The sequence below is a fragment of the Marmota monax genome, unplaced genomic scaffold (assembly GCF_021218885.2).
Source record: "Marmota monax isolate L192 unplaced genomic scaffold, Marmota_monax_Labrador192_F-V1.1 WCK01_AAM20220418_F8-fsc00005, whole genome shotgun sequence".
NCBI classification, from domain to species: Eukaryota; Metazoa; Chordata; class Mammalia; order Rodentia; family Sciuridae; genus Marmota; species Marmota monax.
The window spans coordinates 6,036,551-6,062,363 of record NW_026692254.1 but is presented as its reverse complement, the minus strand read 5'-3'; the positions used below and the strand labels follow the sequence as shown (position 1 = coordinate 6,062,363).

At 42.4% G+C, this 25,813-nt stretch overlaps 1 protein-coding gene across 9 annotated transcripts in view; it reads left to right on the top strand.

Annotated features, from left to right (window-relative positions):
- The window catches only part of Ralgapa2 (Ral GTPase activating protein catalytic subunit alpha 2), a 334,911-nt gene extending 315,177 nt beyond the window's left edge, over window positions 1-19,734 (top strand). For 3 of the 9 annotated variants that reach the window (XM_046435038.1, XM_058576479.1, XM_058576498.1), the window contains one exon: window positions 15,977-19,734. In XM_046435038.1, coding sequence (XP_046290994.1) covers window positions 15,977-16,164 — 188 coding nt within the window. In that variant the 3' untranslated portion in view covers window positions 16,165-19,734. Of the gene's footprint in view, window positions 1-10; window positions 717-2,129; window positions 2,185-12,653; window positions 12,694-13,833; window positions 13,911-14,638; window positions 14,754-15,976 lie in introns of those variants that run through there. The other 6 variants (XR_009226009.1, XR_009226010.1, XR_009226008.1 and 3 more) reach the window with 6 other exon arrangements.
- The last annotated feature ends 6,079 nt before the right edge of the window (window positions 19,735-25,813 follow it).

The window sequence follows — 25,813 nt, the reverse complement described above, 5'->3', positions numbered from 1 at the left end:
ACAAGTACAGTCAAACCCAGATGAGCCAGGCAGCTTAAAGTAAGAAACTGAGGTGAAGTCTGCCCTTCCAAGCAACAAGCCAACTGGAAAAATCGACCCTGAGCAGCTTAAGCTCCCACAGTGCACTTAGGACCCAATCAGACCATCTCTGGCCATCATTGTCATCAAAGCAGGCCTTGGGCTTCTGCTCACATGCATATGCACAATCTGAGGAATTAGGCGCTCCTAGGTTTTGTTTTGTTTTGTTTTTTGGTATATGCATAACAAAAAGCTTTATCCTTAAGAGGGAGAGTCACCTGAGTAGTGTATTTATTCCACACTATATTTGTTATACATGGCATGCAGCCCCCACTGCTAAAAGAAAGGCCCCGCTATCAGCCTTTGAAAAGAATGTGTTGTGCCCAGAGATGCCACTGTTGGGAAATGCCCTGTTCTCACAGCTTCCCTGCCCAGGTGCTATCTACCCAAGGAGCCCTGGGGAGTGGGTGGCCAAAGGAAGTGCTTCTATCCATGATGCCTTGTCAACTGCAGCTAGGGATGGAAGGCTGATACATAAGTGCTTAGCTTTTGTCAAAGGGCTTTAAGAAAAAAATATATATATATATTCATTTTCCGAATAAGAAAATGTTGTTTTAAAACTACCTTGCTTCTTTCTGTCAATTACCCATTACACAGTTGGTATTTGAACAACTTTTTACCTAACTTGTGGTTTGCCTTCCCTATTGACCAGTAATAAACCAATGTTACAATATTAACTGTTTTATTGCTATAGTTAATACAATATAATTAATAAGATGGTTAATATTTTAACCATTATTTAAATATTTGTTGCAATTAACACGTATATGTTCTATGCATACATGTTTATATGCATGTAACCCACATGCCTATGTGGTAACATGTTTTCAAGCATGTTACCAAGGAAGGGGGCCAGCAGAAAGGCCTATAAAGGGTTAACTGAAATGGGCACCCTCGAGTGCTGGGGAGGGACTGATGTAATCACTGCAGCTCACAGCCAAGTGCATCTGTTCACCATGAGGTCATTCTTCTGCATGCTAATGAGTTGGAGAATCTAGTCTAATGTTTGACATTATCAAAAAGGACATAAATAGTGTAAATCTTTAGTTTTTGGAAGCTCCTCCTAAAAATCAAAAGAGAAAAGAAACTTTTGCTTGGACTTGAGATATTTTTTCCTGAACCACTCTAGAGATTGTACCTGAACTTTAAAATCTGGGAGGAATCTGTTGATAATCCCCAAATCACTATTATAGTCATAGCTAGCAATTTTGTAGTCAAGGACTATAGGTATGTCTAATTTTAATGTCTAGTTTTAAGCAGTTCCAAGTACCTTGATCAGAAGTTTATAAAGATGGATTTTTACCAAAGAATGTCCAAAACCAAATTAAATGAGAGTTGTTCCCATTGTACCCCGATTGACTTGCATTTGTTGAAGATGCCAATGCTGGTTATGGTTCCTTTCTACTTCAATATTGCTATAGAGGGCCAGCAGAGGGAGCACAGGTCTTTGTTTATTTGTTAGCCCTCATAAACACAGCATTTGATTTTGCTAAGACATGGTCAGTAATACTTTCTCCTTCGTGATAAGCTGAATTGGAAAGGATCCAGGACTTAGAACAAGTGGGAGGAATTGCTTCACTCTGCTCCATCCAGTTCTGCCACTTTCATGAAGGTCCTATTTGGAGTTTAAAACAGATAAATCACTGTCAGTATTAGGATGCTACTGCTATGCCTACCATAGCCCCAAACTGCAAACTTTCATCTTTCTCACAATGGTATGGAAAGCCCTCTTGGAAGAGATTATTATGTTCATATACCTCATAGAACATAATTTTATAATACTTTTCCACAACAAAATCATTATAGGAAGTTCACAGAAACTTTACTAGAAAACAGCTGGTGCCATTGTGTCTTGCTTGGTAGCCAATAAAATTTACTCACAAAGCTGGAGACAGAGCACTCCTGTCACGCATTGGCTCCAGAGTGAATCTGGGATGGAGATGATGCATGACTAGTTGTGTGACTCACAGGCCTCTGCCCCTAGGGGTAAAGCTATACCATCTTTCTCTTGCTGAGTCCTTCATACCATACCCTGTGGTTACATGTTGCAGGCTTGTCAATCTGAGTGCAGATCCTAATAGGAAGATTTTGTTGACTCTTTCACTGGTAAGTTAATAATCAAAGTAGCTTCCAGGAGCTGGGGTTGTGGTAGAGTGCTTGCTTAGCACCTGTGAGGCACTGGGTTTGATCCTCAGCACCACATAAAAATAAAATAAAAATATTGTATCCACCTAAAACTAAAAAATAAATATTTAAAATTTTTAAAAAGTAGCTTCCAGAAACAGACAAAGTAAATCCTAACCCTAATCCCAAAAAATATTTTCTCCATTCCTTGAAAGGTTTATAGATTCTTTCAGTATTCTCCTCCTCTCCATCTCTCTCATGCCTCCTACTAAAATGGTCCTAATAAAGTTTTGATTGATAGCACATATCATGCCTCTTATGTGTTTAGCTCTATAGTAACTTTGCTGACTCCTTCAGAGAACATCATAGAATATGGAGTTAGAAGGACTTCAAGAAACTTCAGGTTTAACCCCTGCATGTTAATTTTGTACTAAGCTGAATAACAAGCCATGAAGGAACAACCAAAGGTCTTGGGCACGTTGGAAGCAGGGACAACCTCACCCTCACCTCCCTATTCTATGCATGAAAATGCTAGTCCAGTACCCACCCTGTGGTGACAGTCCCATAATCAGATCCATGTCTGCTAGCTCTTTTATTAATAATAAAGGGCAGGATTAATTTTTAAAATTCACTCAGATGACCCAGACATTTTTTTAAATGCAAGTTGTCTTACTTCACTTCTATTCAAGAACTCACACCTGTCTCCACACCTCAGTAAGCTAGCCAGTGTTGCCACCCATCCTACAGACAACTAATAGCTCCCCCCAGGCATTTCCTCTACCCTAACAATCCCTTCTGACCCCATCCCAAATCTTCCTTTCTGCGTAGAAAGTTCAATTCTGACCCTATTTTTTTTCTGACCCATCTACTTTTTTCTTTATTTTAATATTTTTTATATCTTTATTTTGTTTTATTTATTTTTATGTGGTGCTGAGGATCAATCCTAGTGCCTTACATGTGCGAGACAAGCGCTCTCCCACTGAGCCACGACCCCAGCCCTTAATTTTTTCTTTTCAATTTATAGATGTATTCTTGAAAAAAGTGACAAAGCACTGATAGAAAATTTAACCACCCTTAATGCCATTATCCAAACCCAGTGCTGCCCAGCTCTAGCTATACATTGAAATTATTGTCCTTTCAAATTTAATATTTTCAATGACAGGTATATATAACCCCATCATAAGAAGTATCTGTACCTCTGTCTTGTTTTTTCTGAGCATATGTAAGTGTTTATCCCATGTGTGTGTCTTCTATCCTTCTGTACTATGAATTCTTTAGAGAATGATACATGGAATTTATTTTATCATCCAAGGGGAATTAAATAGAAAGGAGGCAGGCTGTTGCTTTAAGTGGTACAGGTGTGTCTCTAGACCACAGATGTGTTGGGCCTGATGCAAGATGCAGAACAAACACCTGTAATTATGTTTCATCTGTCCCCTCCCTTCCCAGTCTCCTAGAGAGAGTGGGCCAGTGATAAGCAATATGGTCAAAACTGGGTGTGGAGAAATCAGAAGAAACCAGGAGCCTAGTTAATCCACAGACTAGATAATGCAGTTTTGAATAACTGAAACTTGATTAGAGATGGTGTTGAAGTTGTTTTAAAAAGACTTCTTGATGACCCTGCTTAGTACCACATTTTGCTTCATGCCTATTCATTCCTTTGTCTTTTTAAAACTCTTTTACTGTCTTCAGTGTCATTTCTGGGAGACAGAGATGAAGCAAACATATCTTTCCATTTTATCTGCTAGAAAATGGTGCTGCTGCCTGTCATATTACTATCTGTGAATTGGCCTTCCCTTCCCTTGGCTGCTGCCACAGAGCAGGACTGTGTAGGGTACTTGAGGGGACACAGAAGGCTCTAGAGACCTTAGGCAGGCCTGCATCTTCCCTTCCCTTATGGAGAAAAAAAGTCTTATTATAGAAAAGCTGATACTTTTGATAATAGCAGATAGCTATTTATTAATAAACAAAGTTAGTTAGCTACAGACTATAACTGCAAGTAAAAAAGATATCATCAGCCAATGGCCTGAGTCGTTTAGATTGAGAGTCCTCTGAAATGGGCCATGCCACCTACCTTGTGACCTTGGAAGAAAATGAAAACTTGCTCCTGTATAGTATATTATCTACTAAGCATCCTCCCAGTGAGTTTTTAACTTGCCAATGTGAGTTTTCACGTTGGCTGTGAACCAAGGTGACTAAGAATGAGAAGACCCATGTAAAAGAAGATTAAGACAGAGGATAGCAAGTGTGGGAAGAGCAGAGAGAAAGATCTGGAGTGTGTGCTCAGATTTGGAGTGCTCATAGATTCCCAGAATCAGAAGGGAGCAGACATTATCATTCTGAAATACTGACATTGCACTGACTCTGTCCTTCTGGAAGAACTTTGAAGGTGCTGCTTTTCTGTGAAATATCACCATGGGTTAGGTCCGGTTTCCCAGGCCTTACAGGGTTTTAAGCGCAGGCAACTTCTCCCTCCCGATTGACAGCTAATTACGGCTCAGGGGATGCTGCAGCAGTTGCCAGGAGATGGCCAGCAGGTACCAAGAATTTTTCTTAGAGACAGTTTTTGGAAATGAGTCTTAATTAAAGCTTATTGGAAATAACCTTGAGAGTTTGAGGAGCACCCAGAGCTTCTGACACCCTAGGTTCACATTCTTTGTGAACCCCAGCAGCAGCCCTTGAGTCAATTTGGCTTTGCAGGTGCTACTTGTGCAACCTCAGCACTGGAGGTTCCTGGAAGACTCATTGATTTTGCTTTGAATTTCTATTTAGCAGTGAGCAAACGAAAGCACAGGCAAAATGGTAGCACTCTTACTGGCATTTAAGTCTGCTGGCAGAAAGAAAAAAGAATATTTTATACTAGACTTTTCCAGAGAGATAAAGGATGCTAATCACAAAATAAACCTGTAAAGAGCATGAGAGAAAAGCTGGTTCTTTTTTACTCATTAGCCTTTGAAGTACCACAAAAACCTATAGGACAAAAAATCTCTTAAAATGAGAAATATGATAGTTTTACGAGAGAGAGAGAGAAGACGAAGAAGGAGGAGGAGGAGGAGGAGGAAGAGGAAGTAAGAGAATATATAGCCTTGACAAGGCCAAAATTTACTTCTTGGCTGATAAGAAGCTTAGTAATATTAGCTAGTACCAAGAATAAATAGACAAAACCTTATTTTCCAACCAGTTCAAGAATATGAGAAGATAAAATCCCAGATGCAGAAAGCACACATTCCACCTAACTATGTTCCCCACACCAAGGCTGCCCTTGCCCTTATCAGCGCTCAGCTGTTACCTGTAATAGGAAACAGTAAGACCACATTGTTTCCAGCATCTGTCTTCTCATGAGCAAAGTAGTGTGATCCCTGAGGTTGCCTGAGGGTCTTTAAGAGCTGACTCAGGAAAGTTCCACTTCCCCAGAGCCCTAATCTCAGGGAAAACAAGATGTTGAGTGCCTGGTGTTGCAGCTAGAGAGTGTTTAGACAAACCCTGCTGCGCATGCTCATATGGAATCCTGCTCCCTAGCTGTGTCCCTAGGGCATGGAAAAATGGCAAGAGAAACAGCCTGCCTCCAGTTAGCACCACAGCCCTCCAGTCAACATCTGATCATGCAGCTGTCTGAGACCAGGCACTTCTGGCCAGGTTAATGTTAACTGATCCAATAGCATCAGAAGCAAGTGTCCCAGAAGAAAGGGATCACCACAGGAAAGAAGCCAGAAGAAGAAATCTGCAGCCACCAGACTGACTGTGGACTTTGTCCCACTTACCCAAATCTGGTGGCTACTGGAGGCTATAGTTAGATATTAAAATCCAGGGTCAGCTGGGGTACTAGGGACACATGTACCTCCGCTACAGTTAAAGTAGATGAGAACGGCAGCTTCAGTACTCAGAGAATTTACAAATCCCATAAGTGTAATGCCTTCACATGCTCACTCCGTAAATGTTCCTGAATACTTCATATGAAGGGCACAGAAGTGGCCAAAGGAGATGGTAGTCCCACCTTCCTTGAGGGTGCCTTCCACACAGGGAAGAAAGGTGATGAAGTGAGCCATCAGGAGCTGATGAGTGCCAAGAAGGAAAAGACAACAAGAAAGAAGGCTCAGGAGGATACTGAGAAAAACCACCCCAGAGTTGGGACAGCTTCAGAACAAGGAGTCAAGGAAGACCTCACTGAGTAGGTGAGATTTGAGGAGAGACTGAAGGAGGTAGCCAAATATGGAAGGAGGCAGGGAAGAGCACATGCAAAGACCCTGAGTTAGGAGCTTTCCTGGCATGTTTGGAGATCAGTGAGGATCCTGTTATGGCTAGAGCACAACAAGCAAGGAATGAGGAGGAGGGGGAAAAGGAAGGTTGGAGTCACCCTCAGCTGGAGGGAAAATTTGGGGATGGTATTCTAGTGAGATGGCCAGCTTTTGGAGAAGTGGGGCAATGTGATGTCTCTCATTAAAAAAGGATCTTTCTGGCTTCTGTGGGGAGAATATAGTATGGAGGCAGGGACCAGTTAGATGATATTTCATTCGTGGTATCTTCCCATCATATGCACACAGAAGGCATATGATACATATTTGAGTAATGAACGAATGTTGTGGCAATGGAAGAGGTATTCTCCTTGGACACTATCTGTGGGGACACTAGGAGAGCACTCAGAAATATCCCCTTAATCCCAGTGCCACAAAATGCAGTCCCTGACCTGGGCTATCAGGTGAAAGGAACTTGGTGATACCTTCTCTTCGTAGGGGAAAGTTTGCATGGTGGAGGAAGTGTGAAGGAAACAGGAAAAATTTTACCTGCAGTCACATGCCCTGCCCTGGCCTTCCAATCCATAGCTCACATGGGACCCAGTGGTTGTAATACATTGTGCCAACCCGAAGAACTGTGTAGACTATGTGTAGAACTATGCCTGCCACACAATTATTTCAAGTGACTTCAAAAAGCCTAGTGACCCAGAAGAGTGACGATGTCGGGATGAGATTCCACAGAATTGTTTCACTCTTTATAAAAAACAAAATGGTTTCCAGAATAATCTGTGAGTTATAATGGCTTTTTATGTATGTGTAGGTATTTGCCATTTCTATACAATTCCCCCCCCCCTCCTCAGTCAGACAGGGTTTATCTCTTTGGCAAGGAAGCAATGGAGGACAATGGAGGATCATTGGGGTTTTGTTTGTTTGTTTGTTGTTTTTATCATGAGTTCATGATAACACCAGGGCTCAGTGTTTAGGTCTTTCTGTGCCTTACTGAAATCATTGCCTCCACCCTGCAGGCCCCCCTGCCTTCTGATGCCTACTATGGGAACAAACCCACAGAAGCAAACAGAAGAGTGACAGGGAGGAATTCTTCTTTCGTAGCAAAAGAAAAATGTTCTCACCAAAGGAGAGAAAAGACTATTTTATAGGCCTGGACAGTTTGTACAGCACAGATAACTGAGAAATGTAATGGACAGTTGGCTGAAGTACTGACTACTCTAGAATTCAAATGGAGCCATGCAGAAAGAACTCATAGAAAATATCTTAATTGTGGTCCCGAACAGGACGAGTTTGGTGTTGACGATTGAATCCAGGGCCTCCTACATGATAAGTGCACTTTCTATCACTGAGCCACAACCCCAGTGCCAAGAGGACTGTTTTGGGGTTTTTTGGTTTATTTTTTTTTTCCTGCATCTTTTTTTTAATGTATGTATGACAGCAGAATTCATAAGAGGAATGTTTTTAATCAGTAAAATTCTAAGACAACGTACTAGAACTCACTGTCCTCCAAGTCTCCATAGACTCACTGCTATATTTTCTCCAGCTGCTGATTTTAAAAGTAATTCTGAGCAGGATACATAATCTAGTCACTTCCTGGGGCAAGACGTACTATCTCTCCACCTCACAACCCCAGCCTCCTCTGAGTGCTTTTAAGATAGATGAATTCAAATTAGAGGCCACCTTAGGGACAGCCTGATAGGGGCAATAAGTCACCAAAGAAGAGTGTGGCACCTGCAGAGAGGCCCCTTTGTTTTGTGGGTGGGGGAAGTTTGCAGAGGGCCTAGCCAGAGAGGTAGTGGTGGCATGTATTGAGCTGCATCACAACCCTTGTTCCCCTGCTTCCTAGAGTCTCACAGGACATTTTTCCCCCTAAATCTTACAGCCACTTCTGATTTACTTTTGTAAATGGAGGAGCAGTAATACTGATCAGACCTCCTTATCTTATTTTTGCCATTTTTTAAAATAGTTGTTGGTTGGAGATGTAGCTCAGTAGTACTGTGTTTGCATATGCAAGGCTCTGAATTCTACCCCTAGCACAGGAAATAAGGAAAAGTCTTATTGAGATATAATTCACATACCATGCAATTCATCCATTTAATTATACACTTCAATATTTTTAGTATTCACAAGGTATATTTTAGTATACTCACAACTATTACCACCGTATAATTCTAGAACATTTTTACCTCCCATAAAAATTAGTAAAATCCACTTACAGGCAATTCCTTTTACTCTCACCTGCTCTCCAGCCATATGCAATCCACTTTCTGTTTCCATGGATCTGCATATTCTGGGCATTTCACATGTATAGAATCATATAATATACTGTCTTCAGTGACTAGCTTCTTTTACCTAGCATATTTTCTTTTTTTTTTAAGAGAGAGAGAATTTTTTTTAATATTTATTTTTTAGTTTTCGGCGGACATAACATCTTTGTTTGTATGTGGTGCTTAGGATCGAACCCGGGCCGCGCGCATGCCAGGCGAGCGCGCTACTGCTTGAGCTACATCCCCAGCCCAACCTAGCATATTTTCAAAGTTCATCCATGTTTCAGCATGTATCAGTTCTTTGTTTTTATTGCCTAAGGGTATTCCATTGTCCATTCATCGGTTGGGCAGTTTTCACTTTGGGACTGTTAGGAATATTGCTGCCCTTGGATACACGTGTACTGTTTTTCAGCTCTCTGATGTGGCTTCAGTCTGGTAAGACGAACAGCCTCCCCATGGCTAAGATGCAACTGAAATCTGAGTACTCGTGTTCTGTGAAATATCAAGAGCACCCTGAAACTTTTCTCCATAATGGCCTAACAAGAAAGGTGACACCAAAATATTAATTTTAAATGTATAATTTAACTTAGCCATGGCTCCTAAAAGTACACTATGGTTGGAGAAAGGAAAGAGAAAAATGCAAGGAAACTCTTTTCATGAAATCCCACCTGCTTGTTGAGTCTCTGCACAGGTGCTTATATACAAGCAGGTGCACAATATGTGTGCTCTCATCCTCCCTCCCTTTCTGTTGGTCCAGCTGTACTAGCTTTCTGCTTCAGAATCAAAGTTGATGGGCAAGACCAACTACCAAACAGAGGAAGCCAAGCCCAGAGCCAGGTTCAGGGCCAGGACACAGCCACTGCTGTTGGATTGAAAATACTGGAAGCTATCCTTGGGCCATTTGGAGATGTTAATTAGGCTGGCTAATTCCCACTGGTCTTGGGTTGCCAGTGTTGAGTTGCGTGTGTAGGCTTACCCCATCCACTGGCTGCACCTGTTCCCTTCCTCAGAGCCATTCCAGGGGCTCTGTCTGAATAACCCAGACAGCTCTCTGATCTCCCGCTCTGTCTGCCTTCCCGCTGGTAGGATATTTAGCACTTGCTGAAAGCTGGAACCTTAGTCCACTATTTCTCTCCTCATTCATGCCAGCTCTCAAAATTGTTCTCTTTCCTAATTATCTTTAGCCAGTTAATCATTTTCCACACTGACTGCTCAGTAACAAGGATCCGGGAGAGGCAGCCACTTTTCTTGTCTGACCCTGCCCAGTGTTATCCCAGGTGGCAGTTCTGGATGGCAGGCTTTCCTCAGAGATAAGAAGCTTGCTTCAAACCCTTCTCTTTTGCTATCCCAGTGAGTCCAGCTGGAGCAAACATGCCATGAAAAGACCCACTGATACTCTAAAAGCCTCTGCTAGGCTGAGCTGTCAAAAACACAACAGATCTCCAACCAGGCCTGTCCTGTCCTGTATTTTTTAAATTCTTGCTGATATCCAGAGCATCAAAGTCACTATAGGCCAAAGAAGACAGCTTTCTTTGAAACTGACTTCTAGTTATCCAGGCTCAAACTCTATGTCTAAGCCATTGATTGGCCACAACAGGGCCAATCTGAGTTAAGGGCTGTCCCCCAAAGTCTTACTCAACTGCTCTTACGTATGAGTGGGACTGACTCCTGATTCTCAGTTCCACGAATTTCTAAGAATAACCTCATATTCAAGATGTAAATTAACCCTATAATCCAAAGTCTCTCAATTTTTTTTCCTTTATGACCCACTACAGAGCCTTCTGATAAGTTTTTATCTCCAAATTTGTCCCCACTCCTAGAATACAACAGCAACACTGTATCTATTAAGGTGCTTACATTTGTGCTTTGTGTAGAGTAAGGTTTTTTTTTACCCACAAGGGGCGCTGTTGCCCAGTTAGAATGATGTACCTTCTCCACCATCTTTGTCCACTTTGTTCACTGCTATATTCCTAAAACCTAGAATGATAGGTGACACATGCATGGTACCCAGTTGATGAAAGGATGAAATGATTTTGCTGTGTGTCTCTGTCCCATCTTCCCAGGCATCACATGCCTCCCAGTCTCTTCCTTACCAAGCTCAGTGTCTCTCCTGGTGCTATTCAGTCATGTGCAGGGTAGTTGATGCCATATATTGACTTCCAGGGATATACCAGGAATCTGACAGCTTACTCCCCTATGCTAGCAACTAGTACCTGACCTTGAGGAGTACTGCCTGCATGTTAAGCCCAGGTGACATTTGAGCCCCATGGAATAATCAGGACAGCCCACAACTGCTTCTGTCTTTGCATCTCCTTAACTCAACCATGGATTGGCAGTTACTGAGACATTCTTTGTGGTCAGGCACACCATGCCAGGCTGCGTCTGGGGACACTCAGGAGAGGAGCAAACCAGTCCTCATCAGCAATTACAAACAAGTCCTCCATTGTTAGCATGCCATCTGCTTTCTTGGTTTCCACCAATCAGGGATCCATATGCATGGCATAACCGGGGCCAAGGGGGCTGCAGGGGAGTTAGATCAAGGAGCCCCTTCATAAAGACAGCCTTTGCTCGCATGGGAGAGAGTCAGTAGCATGGTGCTCTGAAAAGCTGAGCCTCCTCAACTCAAGGAAGAGCCGTGCAGAGACACTCTGTGCTCTGCCATTCCCTGTGAGAGAAAATGGGAGTCCACGCACAGTAAACTGGAGGAAATGGGAAATCTAGATAATTACATTATCCAGAGGATAGTAGTCTGTTATGAACAATCAACACAAGCCCAGAACGTCTCATGTCCACATGTCAAGAAAGAGCAGCATTAAGGGTGATCGGAATCAAATGGGTAGTACAGAAAATGTTACTAGGTCATTCAGGATCAGACATTAATCTAAAAATTGATAATCATATATAATTGACTTTTGGGGGGTGACTGTGAATATTCATAAATAGATTGGAAAATGTGTCTTTGTTGACATGCACATTTTCTTTAGAAAGACTCAGCTAAGATAGTGTCAGTGGTCCTTCTTCCAATGTTGCTCTGAACTCCCTTAGAACTGGCCCTTGTCAGTGTGCTAACCTTTGCAGATGGGGCCAGCAAAAAAAAAATCCCTGTTTTTCAACTGTGGCCATGCAGACAGTGGTCCATGTTACTGATAAATGTCCTTTGTCCAGATTCCATGGTGGTCTAGTGACACCAAATTCAGGAGACTTGTGAGGGATTGGGGTGAGAAGTTACTGTCTGATGCAGAAAGAGGGTGTATTTGCTAGGGAAAGCCCACATTGGAATTGGGCTGGTATAGAATGAGTGGGTGATGGGGAACGTGTCACAGGTATGGAAAGGCTAAGATCCTCCCTCCTTTCATCATGGCTGCTGAGAACATGCTTCTCTTTGGGTGAGAGTGACCTTTGGTCCAGTTTCACTATTGCAGGGTCTCCTTCCAGAGCCTTCCTCTGCACAGCATGCTGCATGTTTACTCCCTGGGGACTGTCACTTTACAGGTGACATCAGGACTGAGTTAATACACTGTACAGCTCAGAAACCTGTAAAATGAAACTTGGAGTCATGGAAACTTGCACACCTGGGGGATTTCAATTTTTTTTTTTTCAGGGCATCCATTGAATTCAATGCTAGTCTTAAAAACTTGATCGTTTTTCAAACCCAATCAGTCAGGAAAGGTTGTGCATCAGGAAAAGGAAAGAGCTCCTACCAAGGTCTGCTTCATACATTGTAGGAGTTCTAATGTCTCTTTCATTTCCCACTTGTAAGTGCAATAACAGCTAGTATTTTGTCCCATCAAGTAGAATTTTCAGGTCTTAATGATCTGCAAGTCTTCTAGAATACTCAGGCAGCTCGGGAATATGTGTATTATTAGCACTGTGTTAATTATCAAGTTGGAACCATGGGGGTGCCATGCTTGTGTTCATTTGACTTTATGCTCTTTCCCTTCAGATTAAAATATATAAAGGTCTCATTACAATATTTGAGCAAGGTAAGACTGACACTTCAGTGTGTTTTCCCATTTACCCTGCTTTTGGGGGGGTGTAAATTTATTAACATGCTCCCCTCCATCCCTAACACTGCTGCATGCCCACTTGCTTTCCTGAGCCTTGGTTTTGGTGCCTCCTGCCATCCTCCCAAGGGACCCTGCCTGCTCTCCTGCCCCTGCATGTTTGTGCTGCCCGGGGAAGCCCAGCCTTGCCTGCCTTTCTTCTGCCTGTGCACTCTGGGTGGAATCTGACACCAACACCTGCCATCCTGGAAAATGTCTTTGTCACCCACCCTTTTGGGGGGGGGGGGCTGCAGGAAACCAATGGGTGCAGGGGCCTCCCCCTTTTTTGTTGCCTGATCCTAGAAGAGCAGGATCTTGAGATGGGCAGATAAGATGTGGCTCGTGCTGGGTGGCCTTTGACTACTTGCCTTAATGGAGGCCTCCAGGCAGGGAGGGCTGGTTGTGGAAGAGGCTGCTGAATGGAACAGCTGTGGGAAGTGAAGCAGACAAAAGCTGTTGGAGCACAGAGGGTAGAGAACCCCATCCACAGTCTAGGATCTAGAGGGCAAGTCTGCTGAAGCAGGTGTAACCTCTCAGCCTTTCTGTTCTGGGTCTGGGGTCCAGGCCCTTCTTAGGACATTCTAATGGACTGAACAGAAGCTGCTTGGCAGAGCCATCTAAAAACCCTCTGTGGTGTGGCCTGGGCTGTAATGGCTCACAGGCAGGAGAGGAGCTGATAGTGACCATGGCAATGCCACTCAAAGGAGAAAGCAAATGAGTGAACTTCCCTTGATTAGCAACATCACCCATGTGGAATGCATGGCACAGAAGCCAGCCAGTTTGTCTCAATACCTATGGAAGTGCAAGTTAGAGCCTGGATTCTTTGGTTTATCCAAAATTCAAATCCCATCTACTAGGCAGGGCCTTTATACCTGCAGGCCAGATGTACAGCAGCACCACAGAGAGCTGACCTCCAGCCCAGCTGCCTTTTCTCTTCTTCTCAGTCATGGGTTTGGCCTAGTTCCAATATTGTCCCAAATCAGGCTCACTTATGTCAGCTCCCAGAAGCATTAGTAGCCTCAGAGCCCAGGTGTTAAGTAGGGAGGGGACATAGGAGGTCACACAATCTCCTCCCAACAGGGGGATTTGGTGCAAAGGTTTCTACTCTTGAGGCCCTTCATTTCCTTGGGTGTCCTTCCACATCTGCCACAATAGAGGTAAGTGGGGTTTGAATGGTCTTTGTATAGGCCTCCAGCCTCCATCACCAGGAAGAGGCCAAGTCAGGGCAGCCTCTGCCAGCACCTTGCAAGTAGAATTATCCTATCAGGAAAGAAGCCTTCTCTTTTGTGGCCTACCTGCTTATCTGCAGCTGCCACCTCCCCATCCATCAGGGAGTGCAGCTGGCACATAGGTGCCATGGCAGACTGAGGATGCACCATCAAAAAGTTGAGGACTGGAAGAATGCATGGGGCACAGTGGCACTGGGTCTGGCCCAACTCCAGATGTGGCTTTGCCCTCCCCCCTGGATGATAGGGTCTCTGCTGTTAGATGCATGGGGTCCTTGCTGCGGAGCCTCATGCTGCTCACTCAGGCTCACTCAGTGGGACAGATGATTGGTATGTTGATTACTCTGTTCATCTTCATAGCAGCAGGAATTCCAGGGACACCCTTCTTACTCTTCTCCTTTTCCCTGGATGGGGGAGTGGGAAGGAGGGGCTACAATGTTTGCCTTCTAATCCAGAATTAGCCAAGATGCACTCCTTTGCTTAATGTCTTTGAACATCACTTTGTATCTTTCATTTATTTGATTGGTTTTTCATTTTAATTTTGCCTTTTGCTTCCTTATCCCAACTGAATACAGTAGTAGGTGGGGTAGTATTTCAAGATGGTAGATTATCTGGGATTAAATCAGGTTTGTTTCCCTCTGCTTCCCCCTCACCACCAGCAACAAGAGGTAGAGAGATGCCTTTGTCAATCCTGTCTCTATCATGGATGAATGTCTAGCTGTGCTGATTTTGTCCAAAGCAACCTATTTTGCGTTGTTTTAGCAGTGCTGGAGATGGACCCAGGACCTCATGCATGCTAGGCAAGTGCTCTACTACTAGACTGTACTCCCAGCTCCAGCCCCAGCCCAGCCTATTTTTAAAGAAGAAAATAGTAGGCAGGAGACCCAGGCCTCCTCTGTGTGCCTGACCTCACTAGGCTTAAAAGGAAGGTGACAGTAAAGCACCCTGCCATTGGAGAGTCTGAAAGTGCAGAATTTCAGAATGCTTGGGGGCAGATTGCCTCCACAGGTCTGAGCATGTTTATAAGTATTGATTCAAGAAGCTCTTCCCTAGAAACGATAAGGCAAGGTCAGAAGATGAAAAAAGATCCTGTCTGTGAATAAAATAAACTACTTAAATGAATTTCAAATGCCAATAATAATAATAATAATTTCAAAGGCCAGAGGAAGTGAAGCATGTAGGGAGGATGTAAGAAGCCCTGCTTTTTGAAGCTTGTTCCAGAGGTCACTCAGGGAAACTTGGGGTGTAGTACAACAGGGTTTAAAAATACATTACAAGGGTGAGGGTGATGAAATGATCTTCTCATTCGCAGAACAGTCCTAGGGGAGACCAAACTCCACTGGCAACAGTGGCTGGGTATTGCAGCAAGCATTCTTGAATTCCTCTGAGTTCACCTAGAGCGACCCCAGGGAAGTGGAGGGATGCATTCACAAATTTTAATTTTATTCCTTTTTCCCTCCAGTGCTAAATAGCTGTATGCTCATCTGGGCTCATTCAGATAAGCAATTTAGTCCTGACCTCTAGACTTATACCCTTTGGGGGAATAATTGGGTAGTAACCCATTGTGTAAAATATTAATATGTAAGAGATTCCAACAGCATCAATGGGATCCACAAGGCACTCCACAAAGTTTCACTGGTTTTTCTCAATGGCTGGGGGTAATGTTCTTCATGGCTCTTTTTCTCTTTTTCTATAATCAGATGCCATTTCTCTCATTTTTTATTTCTGGGTTGGCCAGAAAGGCTGTGAGTTATTTTCAAAAAGATTCATAGCTTCTTGCATGCTGTAGAAAACGCCAGGCAAAGACTAGGAAGAAAGACATTCATTTGTTGATTTGTTCAACAAACATCTTTGCAAGCACACCACCAGGTTGGGGAGGACATCCAACCCTCTTCCTGAGACCAAGTTTCCTTTCTTTTGAGTGCCACCAATGCCCTCTTAAATCTGTGGCCCTTGGGTCAACTCCATGACTTGACCATTCTCTGCTTCCTTTGCAGGGGCCTTGGCCTCCATCCTGAGTGCTGACCTCAAAGAGTCCCTTGGTGTGGAGGAGACGGACCAGACTCCCCTGCCCTTTTCCCTTGGCTCCAAACCCAGAGACTTCAGGAAACTCCATGACTGTGCCAGCGCTCTCAGCAAGCTTTCGTATCACTGGATCCTTGAAGTCAAAGGTGGATCCCACTGAACCATTTCATGTGGATCTTTCAAGTGGGGCTATGTCATCTCATCCTAAAACTTCTCAAACCTCCAGCTTCCAAAAAAGAAAAAGTCACCAACAACCAGAAACAAACCTCCTGTCTCTGATTTACTCTGGTGTCTGCTCGCTTTCAGGGAGGGGGCAAAGGGAAGTTGGCTTCTGAACCCCAAGCTGGTTACCCTCATTTATAAACCCAAGCAGGATTCCCAGAGGGCAGTAAAACAATCGTGGAATTGTGGAATTTTCTCTGTATCAATTTTGTTAGTTCACCTTATGTTATGATTTATGGTTTGCTCAAAAATTTCATCATCATTGAAATTGGCTTTCCCAGGGGTCTTTAGCCTAGGAGTTTTCTCTCAGTTGTGAAGTCTTTTGCCATCTTATACCCAAGGTCCACACACTGAGGTGATTTTTCTGACCACTCAGAGGACTCCCAAGTCATAATTCTGATCCTATCCCAGAACACTCAGAAGTCTCTAGAAATACAAGGTCCTATCCTGTGAGACAGACGTCCTATCTTGTAAGACAAGAAGAAACCCCAGGGTTAGTCCCACATCCTTACAAAAGGCAAATGCCAGTGTCTGGTGCCACAGTGAGGTGGATGGACACTCTAGAAAGTCCAGATGCCTCCAAAGCTTCACCTTCATTTTCCCTCCTGGCTATTACTCAAAGAGGGCCAAGACAGGCCTTGGAAATGCTTCTTGTCATGCAGATTGCAAGCAAGAGATTTATTTGATCCATAGTTTTTTACCCATTTCGACCTGTTAAAAAAGATAATAAAGGGAAGAGAAAGAAAAGAAGGAAGGAGAGAAGGAAAGGAAGAAAATAAAAAATCCTGTCTTCTGTCTGGGCTTGCTCTGCTCCCTTGCTGGGCATCTCTGGGTGAACCCTGCCATGTAGCAACAGGGAAATCAATCCATAGGGAAGACAGCCTTCTTCCTGTGTCCCGCCCCTGGGAGCAGTCTCAGAGCTAGAAGTTTGCCCCTCTACCTCCAAGAGAAATCTAAGAAACTCATCAGAGGCCATCACACACTGCACAGTTCTTGCTCTTGTGAGACCATTTCATAGTGCACAATGCCCCTTGGTTTAGAGTGGGAAAGCAGTAGGCAATATGCAGCCATGATTGGCCCTGGATATGAAAAGGTGTGTACACACCTTCCCACCTTCCTGCATGCTGCCTTCTGCTCTTCACACACACTTGTATGTTACACTTTCCCTGAGGAACCAATTTTTTCATGAGCCATTGAGTTGATTTGGCTGATACCTAGTAGGGGCAGACCCAGGTGTCAGACTCACTCTTGGGACAAGTGAGAAAGACTAAGAACATCATTCCCATCAGAAAAGTGGAACTTCCAGTGTTAGGAAGAGTCTGTCTACTTTATGTAGGATTCAGGCAGAGATTGAGTCCCAGGACCATTGGACAGAGCTGTTTGAATGTAAGAGAATGGGGGACATTGCTAAGTAGAAGTAAGCTTTAATCACTTTGGGATGTTTTCTTTTGGGGCGTGAGCAGTGCTGGGGACTAAACCCCAATGCCTTGAACCTCCTAGATAAGAGCTCTACCACTGAACTACATCTCCAGCACTTTGGGGCTATTTTCTAATAGCCCAGTGCATTCACTTCTTTGGGGATTAGTGACAAAAGAAAGGGTGACTAGAAATCATGGTGTTTCCTATCCTGCTAGCAAATGCCTTGCTTCTTATTCTCACCCACTCCCCCTCCCATCCTTTCCTTTTCTTTAAGTAATTTGGGCTTCCTGGTCAGCAGAGTTTGGCCAGTATTGCTCAGGCTTTTGACTGTGATTGATACACTTGGTTTCATGTTTACAAAGTACCCAGACTTTTTTCCTATAGAGAAGCACATCACCTGTTCCTGGGGTCCTGAGTCCCCCATAGCACTCTGGCAGCAAATAACTTCCCACAGAATGTTTTATCTCCAGGCTCTAGAAATTTCTGTTGCAGAATTCCTGGCTGAAGTAGAAGAATTTGGAAGTCTTTTTTTTTTTTTTTAATGGTGTTGGGAACAGAACTAGGGACCTTGTGCATGCTAGGCAAGCATCTGCCACTAGGGAACATCCTGGAAGTCATATTTAACTCCCCTGGACCTCTGCTCCATGATTCATTTTGCCTCCATGAACCAGAGCTTCTGACCTTGGAGTGGGAAATTCAATTGTAGGTAGCAAATAACTCAACCTTCATGTAATCCCTAGTGATTTTAACAACGCTGTGACCCCAGATGACAGCCAGCAGTTTTGTGACTAGAGGTTTTTGTTTTTTTTTTTCTTTTAGTCCACTGTTCTCAGTAACAGCTTTGGTTTGGAGATGGAGTGGGGAAGCAGGGACTCTGGCAACCATGTTTGCTTGCAATCACATGAACTTGGTCGTTTTTGTTATTTGGGGTGGAAAATTGAAATGAGGAATTTTTTTTTTCAGTTAGAAAAGTAAATATTGTGTTTTTGTAATAAATGCCTCTTAGCAAAATTGCTGAGGGTCACTCATCCAGTAGAGACCCTCCTGAGTCACAGCGCTGACTCATCACATTAGTATTAGTAGTTCAGCCATCTGTAAACACAAGTGTTCCTAATTGGCCCAGAATGTGATAAGATTTGCTGGCCTCGCACTGGGCCTGGGCAATTCCCTCATTTCTCTGCATGACGATTTCCGGATTTCCACTTAGAGTTAACTGATTTTTATCATATCATTGATCACGATTTTATACTTTAAAAATAGTAGTTCCACAAAATAACTTTTAAAAAGTAGTTAATCCTTGAGCAGACACAAGGAAAGAAACTTAGCCCGGGTAAGTGACTGTCACGGTGTCTTCAGCTGCCACACTTGCAGCTTTTAAGAGCCATGGGGTGGAGGGGACCCTTGACTTTGTGATGTGGGTTGATTAATCAGGACCCTTAGCCTTACAAACAAGAGATCATGGAAGATTCAGAGAGCCATGCAAATCCAGTCTTCCTGAGCTTTCTCAGGTGTCACCACCTGGGTGCAACTGACCTGTTATCCTTGCATCAAGTGGAGATTTGGTGAATCCTTTAAAATTTACTGTGATGTCTTACATATAGCTGTGTTAGTTTTTATCTACAGAAGGCAGATGTCCAATCTGAAGGGAAATTCAACGAGAAACAACCATCGTTGTAGTTGCACTCAATATCTCTGTATGACATACACATTAAGTGAATGTTTTCTTATATTTTTAGGTCTACAATGTGTAAATAGGGGGAAAATTTGATAAATATGGTAAATTAAGTTATAGCTGTCATTTGATCCTTATTTTGCTGTCTCTTTTTATTTAATTTTCCTGATGCTGCACATCTAGGTTCATTCTTAGGTGATAGAAACCTTCACATCTAGTCCACTTTCCCAGGTGTGTGTGTGTGTGTGTGTGTGTGTACACGTGCACATGCGTGTATGCACACGCCAGGACCCACTTTACAGAGGCAGTCATGCCCAGGAAAGCACACAGCTCCACTGATGACGTCTCTTGACTCTCTACCCTCTTCCCCTTGAATTCTGATTTACTGTGATGATTTAATAAAGTGGAGAAACAGCACTGAGATGCTATATGTTTGGGTCATTCTATGGTTTGTAGGAAAATAAAGTTTATCCTGGCATCTAATAAAAAGGTGGTTTACATTTTTATTGGACAAGGTTGTTCAAAAACATTTTTTTAAACCAGCCCAGGCAAGTTTATTCATGTGTAGTAAAACTGACCTTGTGGTTTATAGTGTAGAATGCTAAGATCCAGTCACCAGAGGATCTATGTCCAAGTATCATTCCCATCTATACAGCCTGTCCCTCTCTTTGTGGTGAAATGACTGGGTCAGTATTGCCTGTTGTTGCAGTTGGTATCAAGGCCCACAGTAAGCTTCATCCTTGCTGACTCTAGAGCAGAACTTGTACTAGCCCCACCCTTCTGGTCCTACCAGGTGGGTTGTCTTTTTAAGTAATAGACAAAATGTAATATGGCCTTCTGCTGGTGTGGCAAAGGTTGATAGCCCTGCCTAAGGACTCCAACTGCCTCCTTGCCTACATCTGCGACCACTCTGGGCTCTGAAAAGCAGTGAACTCTCAGGATGTTAAGACAACCAAGTTTGTAAGATACCCTCATTTTACTTGTCCATTTTTCAAATCCTTATTGAGGACTTATTATTTGTGAAACATGTCAGTGATCTTTAAAAGGGTCATCCAGGTAAGTTCCCAGGAGTTAAGAGGGTTCTGAATCAATTTGGCTTCCTTTTAGCTCTTGTCTGATACCAAGAGCTTGCTTACCGATATGTCCTGCTTTTAATCCTTGGTTCCTCATAGAATGAAGCTTGATATGAAGCTTTAGAGTGCTCTGTCCTAAAAATAGTGGTTCCCAGCCTCATGAATTAGCTTCATTTAGGAAGCTTCCTAAGATTCAGATTCCTGCTTCGTCATTCCCCACCTAGATTCTTACCTTCAATGTCTGTGGTGGAACCTCGGCTTCTATGTTTCTTAAAGCTTCTCAGAGGATGCTGGCTGCAGATACAGTTGAGTTCAGGAGCTTGAGTCAGTTCCATTGATTGGTGTTCTGGGAAGCAAGTACCCCTGTAGCTCTATAATCACTTCATGGAGCTATGTTTCTGCTCCTCGCTCACAATTCAGTTTAAAATATGATTGTCCAGGATTCCCTGGAAGTTTCATCCTAGGATAATTTTGGCATACTTTTCAGATCTAAAAATGGCCATTTGAAATTCAAAGGATATTTTATGAAAATCTCATTCAAAAGGTTACTTTATTATTTATAGTGAAAAAATGGGGCAGGGAACATTAAAGTCCATCATGCTTCCTGTAAGTGACCAGGCCATCATAAAAAACACTTGTCAAGGGCTGGGGATGTTGTTCAGTGGTTAAGCACCCTGGGTTAAATCCCAAGTACCAAAAAAGAAAAAAGAAACTTGCCAAGTCTCAGGCTATATCATTTAACACCATCATCAAAATTCCAAAGCAAATCCCACTTTCAGTGGTCTCAAAAGGGACCATTGCTTCAAGCATTGCTGACATAAATTTTACTTGATTTTTGTCAGGTTCCAGAATTTAAAGAAAGAATATTCCTAAGGTATATCCTGGTCTTAATATAATTTTTCTAGGGATCCCAGGAAAAATTTTGGAGTTATTTTGTATTGCTCGAAGAAAAATCTCCCATCAAAAAGATGCAGACATTTATATTTGTTTACTTCTATACACACTTGTGCTAGTGTTATGATGTTGTATAGGTGTATAAACTAAATTGAGGCCACTTTGATTTATTAAACCATTCATGTCAAGGAGCACTATTATCATTTACTTTCCCTTCTATAAATGGACATGGTTTTAATTGCATTTCATTTTTTAAACCAAAAAATGAAAGTTGTAGAAATGAAACATAAAGTAAACTTCATCCCTTTGTATTTAATTTACTCAAGGCACAGGTTTACAGCTGGAAAGGGCATCCTCCATAACTCACCCACTTCCTTCCATAGCTATAAGAACTGAGGCCTGAAGATATTGGCTCACTGGGTTTCACACAGCTAAAAAAGTGGGACTTGAGACAGGAGCTGAGTCTCCTGGTTTCTGCTTCATGATGACACCCTCATTTAGCAGCTTAAACAGAGTTCTTAACCAGTGCATGGACTATTTGTTGAAAATGTAATTTCTGCCAGGCACGATGGCACACCTGGAATCCTGGTGGCTCAGGAGGCTAAAGCAGGAGGATCACGAATTCAAGGCCAGTTTCAATAACTTAATGAGACTCTATCTCAAAATTAGAAAAAGGGCTGGAGATATGGCTCAGTGGTAGAGCACCCCTGAATTCCATCCCAAGTACCAATAAAGAAAACAGAAAAAAAATGTAATTTCCATGTACCTTTTGGCCACTGTGAAGGTATCTCTATAGTCAAATCCAAGGCCACTTTGACCCTACTGTTATATGGACCAAGCACAAAACAGACTAGGTTGATCACCAGTGCAAGGAACTGGCTCTACCAGGAGACTGTCACCCACTCTCCTTCTAGTCCAAAATGAAAACACTTGGAATTAATCTCACTCTGGGACTCCAAGAAACCACTAGATAGAACATTTTTCAAAAAAAAAATTGCTGATATCTTTACTGAAAAATACTTTTGAAGCGAAGAACCTGCCACATAGGCAGACTTCCCACACCTCCTGGTGTGAGGCCTGGGCAGGTCAGCCACATTCTGGAAGGTCATTCTCACTCTCTGCATTCAGAGAGTCACATGCTTTTTGAGCACTCATTACAGACAGCTTGATTAAAATTGTATATTGCCTCTTGAAAAAAAATTTTATGGGTCTGGAGTTTCAGAGAAAGAAGGTAAAGACAGATTGGTTCTCTTAAATACCACGAGAAGCATCTTTGAGTGAATACAAAAACACTTGCTTCCAAAACCAATGTCTTCATGGTCCACCCTCATCCTCAGAGAGCATGAGGAGACCAGCTGACTGCCCAGGAGGCAGGGGCCTTTCAAACCTTAGGCATGTTCTCTCTGCCCCAAAGTTGCTCTCAAATGTGAAACAGTGGCATCAAAACCAGAAGAACTCTCTGAAATCCTTCTGAAGAGGAAAAGAAGAATTTGCTTGGAGATTGCTTCTTTGTTATTGTTATTTTTAGAATTTTAAATTAAAGACATTTTTAATACCTAAGTGTCTCCTAACCTGAATTGCCTATCACATTAAGAAATATTTGTCTTAGAACTTGTCCAGCATGTGCAAAGCCCTGGGTTGATCCTTAGCACTGTAAGCAGAAACAAAAATCAGATGTCTGGGAAAATTCTGCCTTTTATAGAATCAAAGTCAGAGAAACTGGGAAGTCCAAGTTAGAGTCTTCCCTTCTGCACCATTTCAGACATGAAAATCACTGATCAGATAGACTTTTTTATATTCACATCAAGAAATGCTGCCTTAGACATCAGACTACATTATGTATGTGATTGGAGACTCTATTTAAAGCATTATTTTAAGAAAGAATAAATGTATAAATCCTCTCAAGAACAAGAGCACACCGTCCTATGTATCCAAGTGTAATTTTTAGCCTTACATTTATGTGATACCCCTTTCCAAAAATGCTTGCTGAGTCTGACATAGAATATTTTAAATGAATAGGTCCAACTCCTCAGCTTTCTCCTTGGCGTGGGGTTCCAGGGGTCTGAAAATTGGAGTGTGCTTTTCACTGAGGGTGTGAAGTGGGAAGGGCTTGCTATTATAGATCCTGAAAGGATCTTTTTGACTTCAGAAAATAGCCCAGCCAAGAAAAGCTTTTTTCCATGAATACTCACAGACTGCATTATGCTCCTCGGATGAGAGAGGTGAGCACTTTTGATCAATATTCCCTAAGAAACGGCCACTGGGCTAAGTGCAAGTGGGGGCCTCACTAGCACATCTCCCTTGCTCAGAATCTGCAGAGAATCTGCAGCAAACCTCTCACCAATAGTTAGAACCGGTGAAAGCTGCACATTCATGACATCCTCGTCACCCCATTTTGTCCTCCATGCAGATGGCTGATAATGGGCCCTCCTTGGGGGAAATTTTGGCATCTTCATTTCAGGCACAGGAAGAACAAACCTCTGGAACTGTTGACCCAATGAGGAGAACAGAAGGCCAGTAAGAAAACTCAAATACAAGAGTTTCTTTTAATCAAGGAAGATTTATTAACTAATCATTGAGAGTTTAATGAAATAGACAAAGTATAGATTTGTATGATATGTCAGAAGTCTATACTTTTTTCCTCCAAATATATAATGATTTGCCCCCATTCCAAATCCCCTCTCCCTGAGATTGACAAGCATATCATTCAAGAGAATATTCTCTCCAGGAGAAAGCCTTTTATCCAGATTCATACACACACCCATAGATATAGGGATTGCTTTTGCACAGAAACAGTATCATACAATACACATTATTCTACAATGTGCTTTTTAAACTTTAAATATATCAAGGGCACCAGTTTCTCTAATTATCACGTTTAGTAGTTGCATATTTTATTCCTTATTGTTATAATTTAGAGATGAGGTGTCCCCCAAAAGCTCATGTGAGAGACAATGCAAGAAAGTTTAGAGGTAAAATGATCAGTTTATTAGAGCCTTAACCTAATCAGTGCATTAATCCACTTGACTGGATTACCTGGGTGAGAACTATAGACTGGTATGGTGTGGCTAAAGGAGCCGAGTCACTGGGGACATGCTTTTGGGTTAGATATTCTGCCTCTAGTGAGCTGAGCTTAGTCTTTCTCTGCTTTCTGATTGTCATGTTCTGAGCTACTTTCCTCTATCACGCCCTCCACCATGATATTCTGTCTCACCTCCAGCACAGAGCAACAGAGTTCGCTGTCTACAGACTGAGACCTCTGAAACCATGAGCACAGAATAAACTTTTCTTCCTCTAAAATTGTTCTTGACAGGTTTTTTGGTCTCGGCGAAGAAAAAGCTAACTAAAACACTATATAATTGGTGTACCTTACTTAAGGTGGTTTCCAATATCTGTTATAACAACACCTGTAGTGAATGCCATCCACTATGTTCTGACCTACTGCTGCTTTTGTTAAACTAAATTTCCCATAATGAAATTACTGAGTACTACAGTTTAGATCTGGAATGTCCCTCAGAGGCTTATTTCCCAGCTTGGCACTATTGGGAGATGGTGGGAACTTGGGGCTTAGTGAGGTTTGAGGTAATGGGGCAGAGGCAGGGGCTGACCCTCATAGGACACTGTGGGACCCTGATCTCTTTCATGTCTGCTTCTTTCACTTCCCTACCATAAGATGAGAGGCTTTTTGCTTCACCATGCATACTCCCCACCATGGTAAGCTGCCTTATCACAGACCCCAAAGTAATACAACCGACTAAAATCTCTTTTATAAATTTATTTTCTCAGGTATTTTGTTACAGTAATAAAAAACTGACTAACACATTGAATCACAGAGTATATGTAATTAATGTGGACTTAAAATTTGTGTGACCCCAAATTCATATGTCAAAGCTCTAACCCCCAAAGTTATAGAGGTGGGACCTTTGGAAGGTAGTTATGTTTGGATGAAGTCATGAGGGTGGGTCCCCCATGATGGGATTTCTGCACTCACAAGAAGTGCTGTGTTGAGACACAGTGAGAAGTTGCTGCCGCAACTAGGAAGCAGGCTATTACTGGAGATTAAATCCATCTGCCCCTTGCTCTTAGACTTTCCCAACCTTGAAAACTGAAAAATAAATTCTTGTTGGTTAAGCCACCCAATCTATTACATTTTGCTATGGCAGCTCAAGCTAAGACTAGTTTTAGCCCTAAATTGATTGACTATATCAACATTTTAGAATTTTATAAACTCAAGTTGAGGAGTTATATTTTTAAAACATAAAATTAAGACTCATGTCTTCTGACACTGGTATAAGAGAATTGATTAAATTCCTCATCAGCTTAAGGAAAAAAAATTAAAGGGGTAGGGGGCAATCAGGCAAGAGGCATAATTTCAGCCATGATAAAATGAAGTATTTATTGACCAAAGAAAGTCAGGATTCCAATTCAGTTTGTCCACTTCTGTGACCCATGGTTTTTTTTTTCTATGATAATATCCAAAGAACTTTTTGGTTTTCAAGAAATTTCTGAAAATGTTAACATAAATGCAT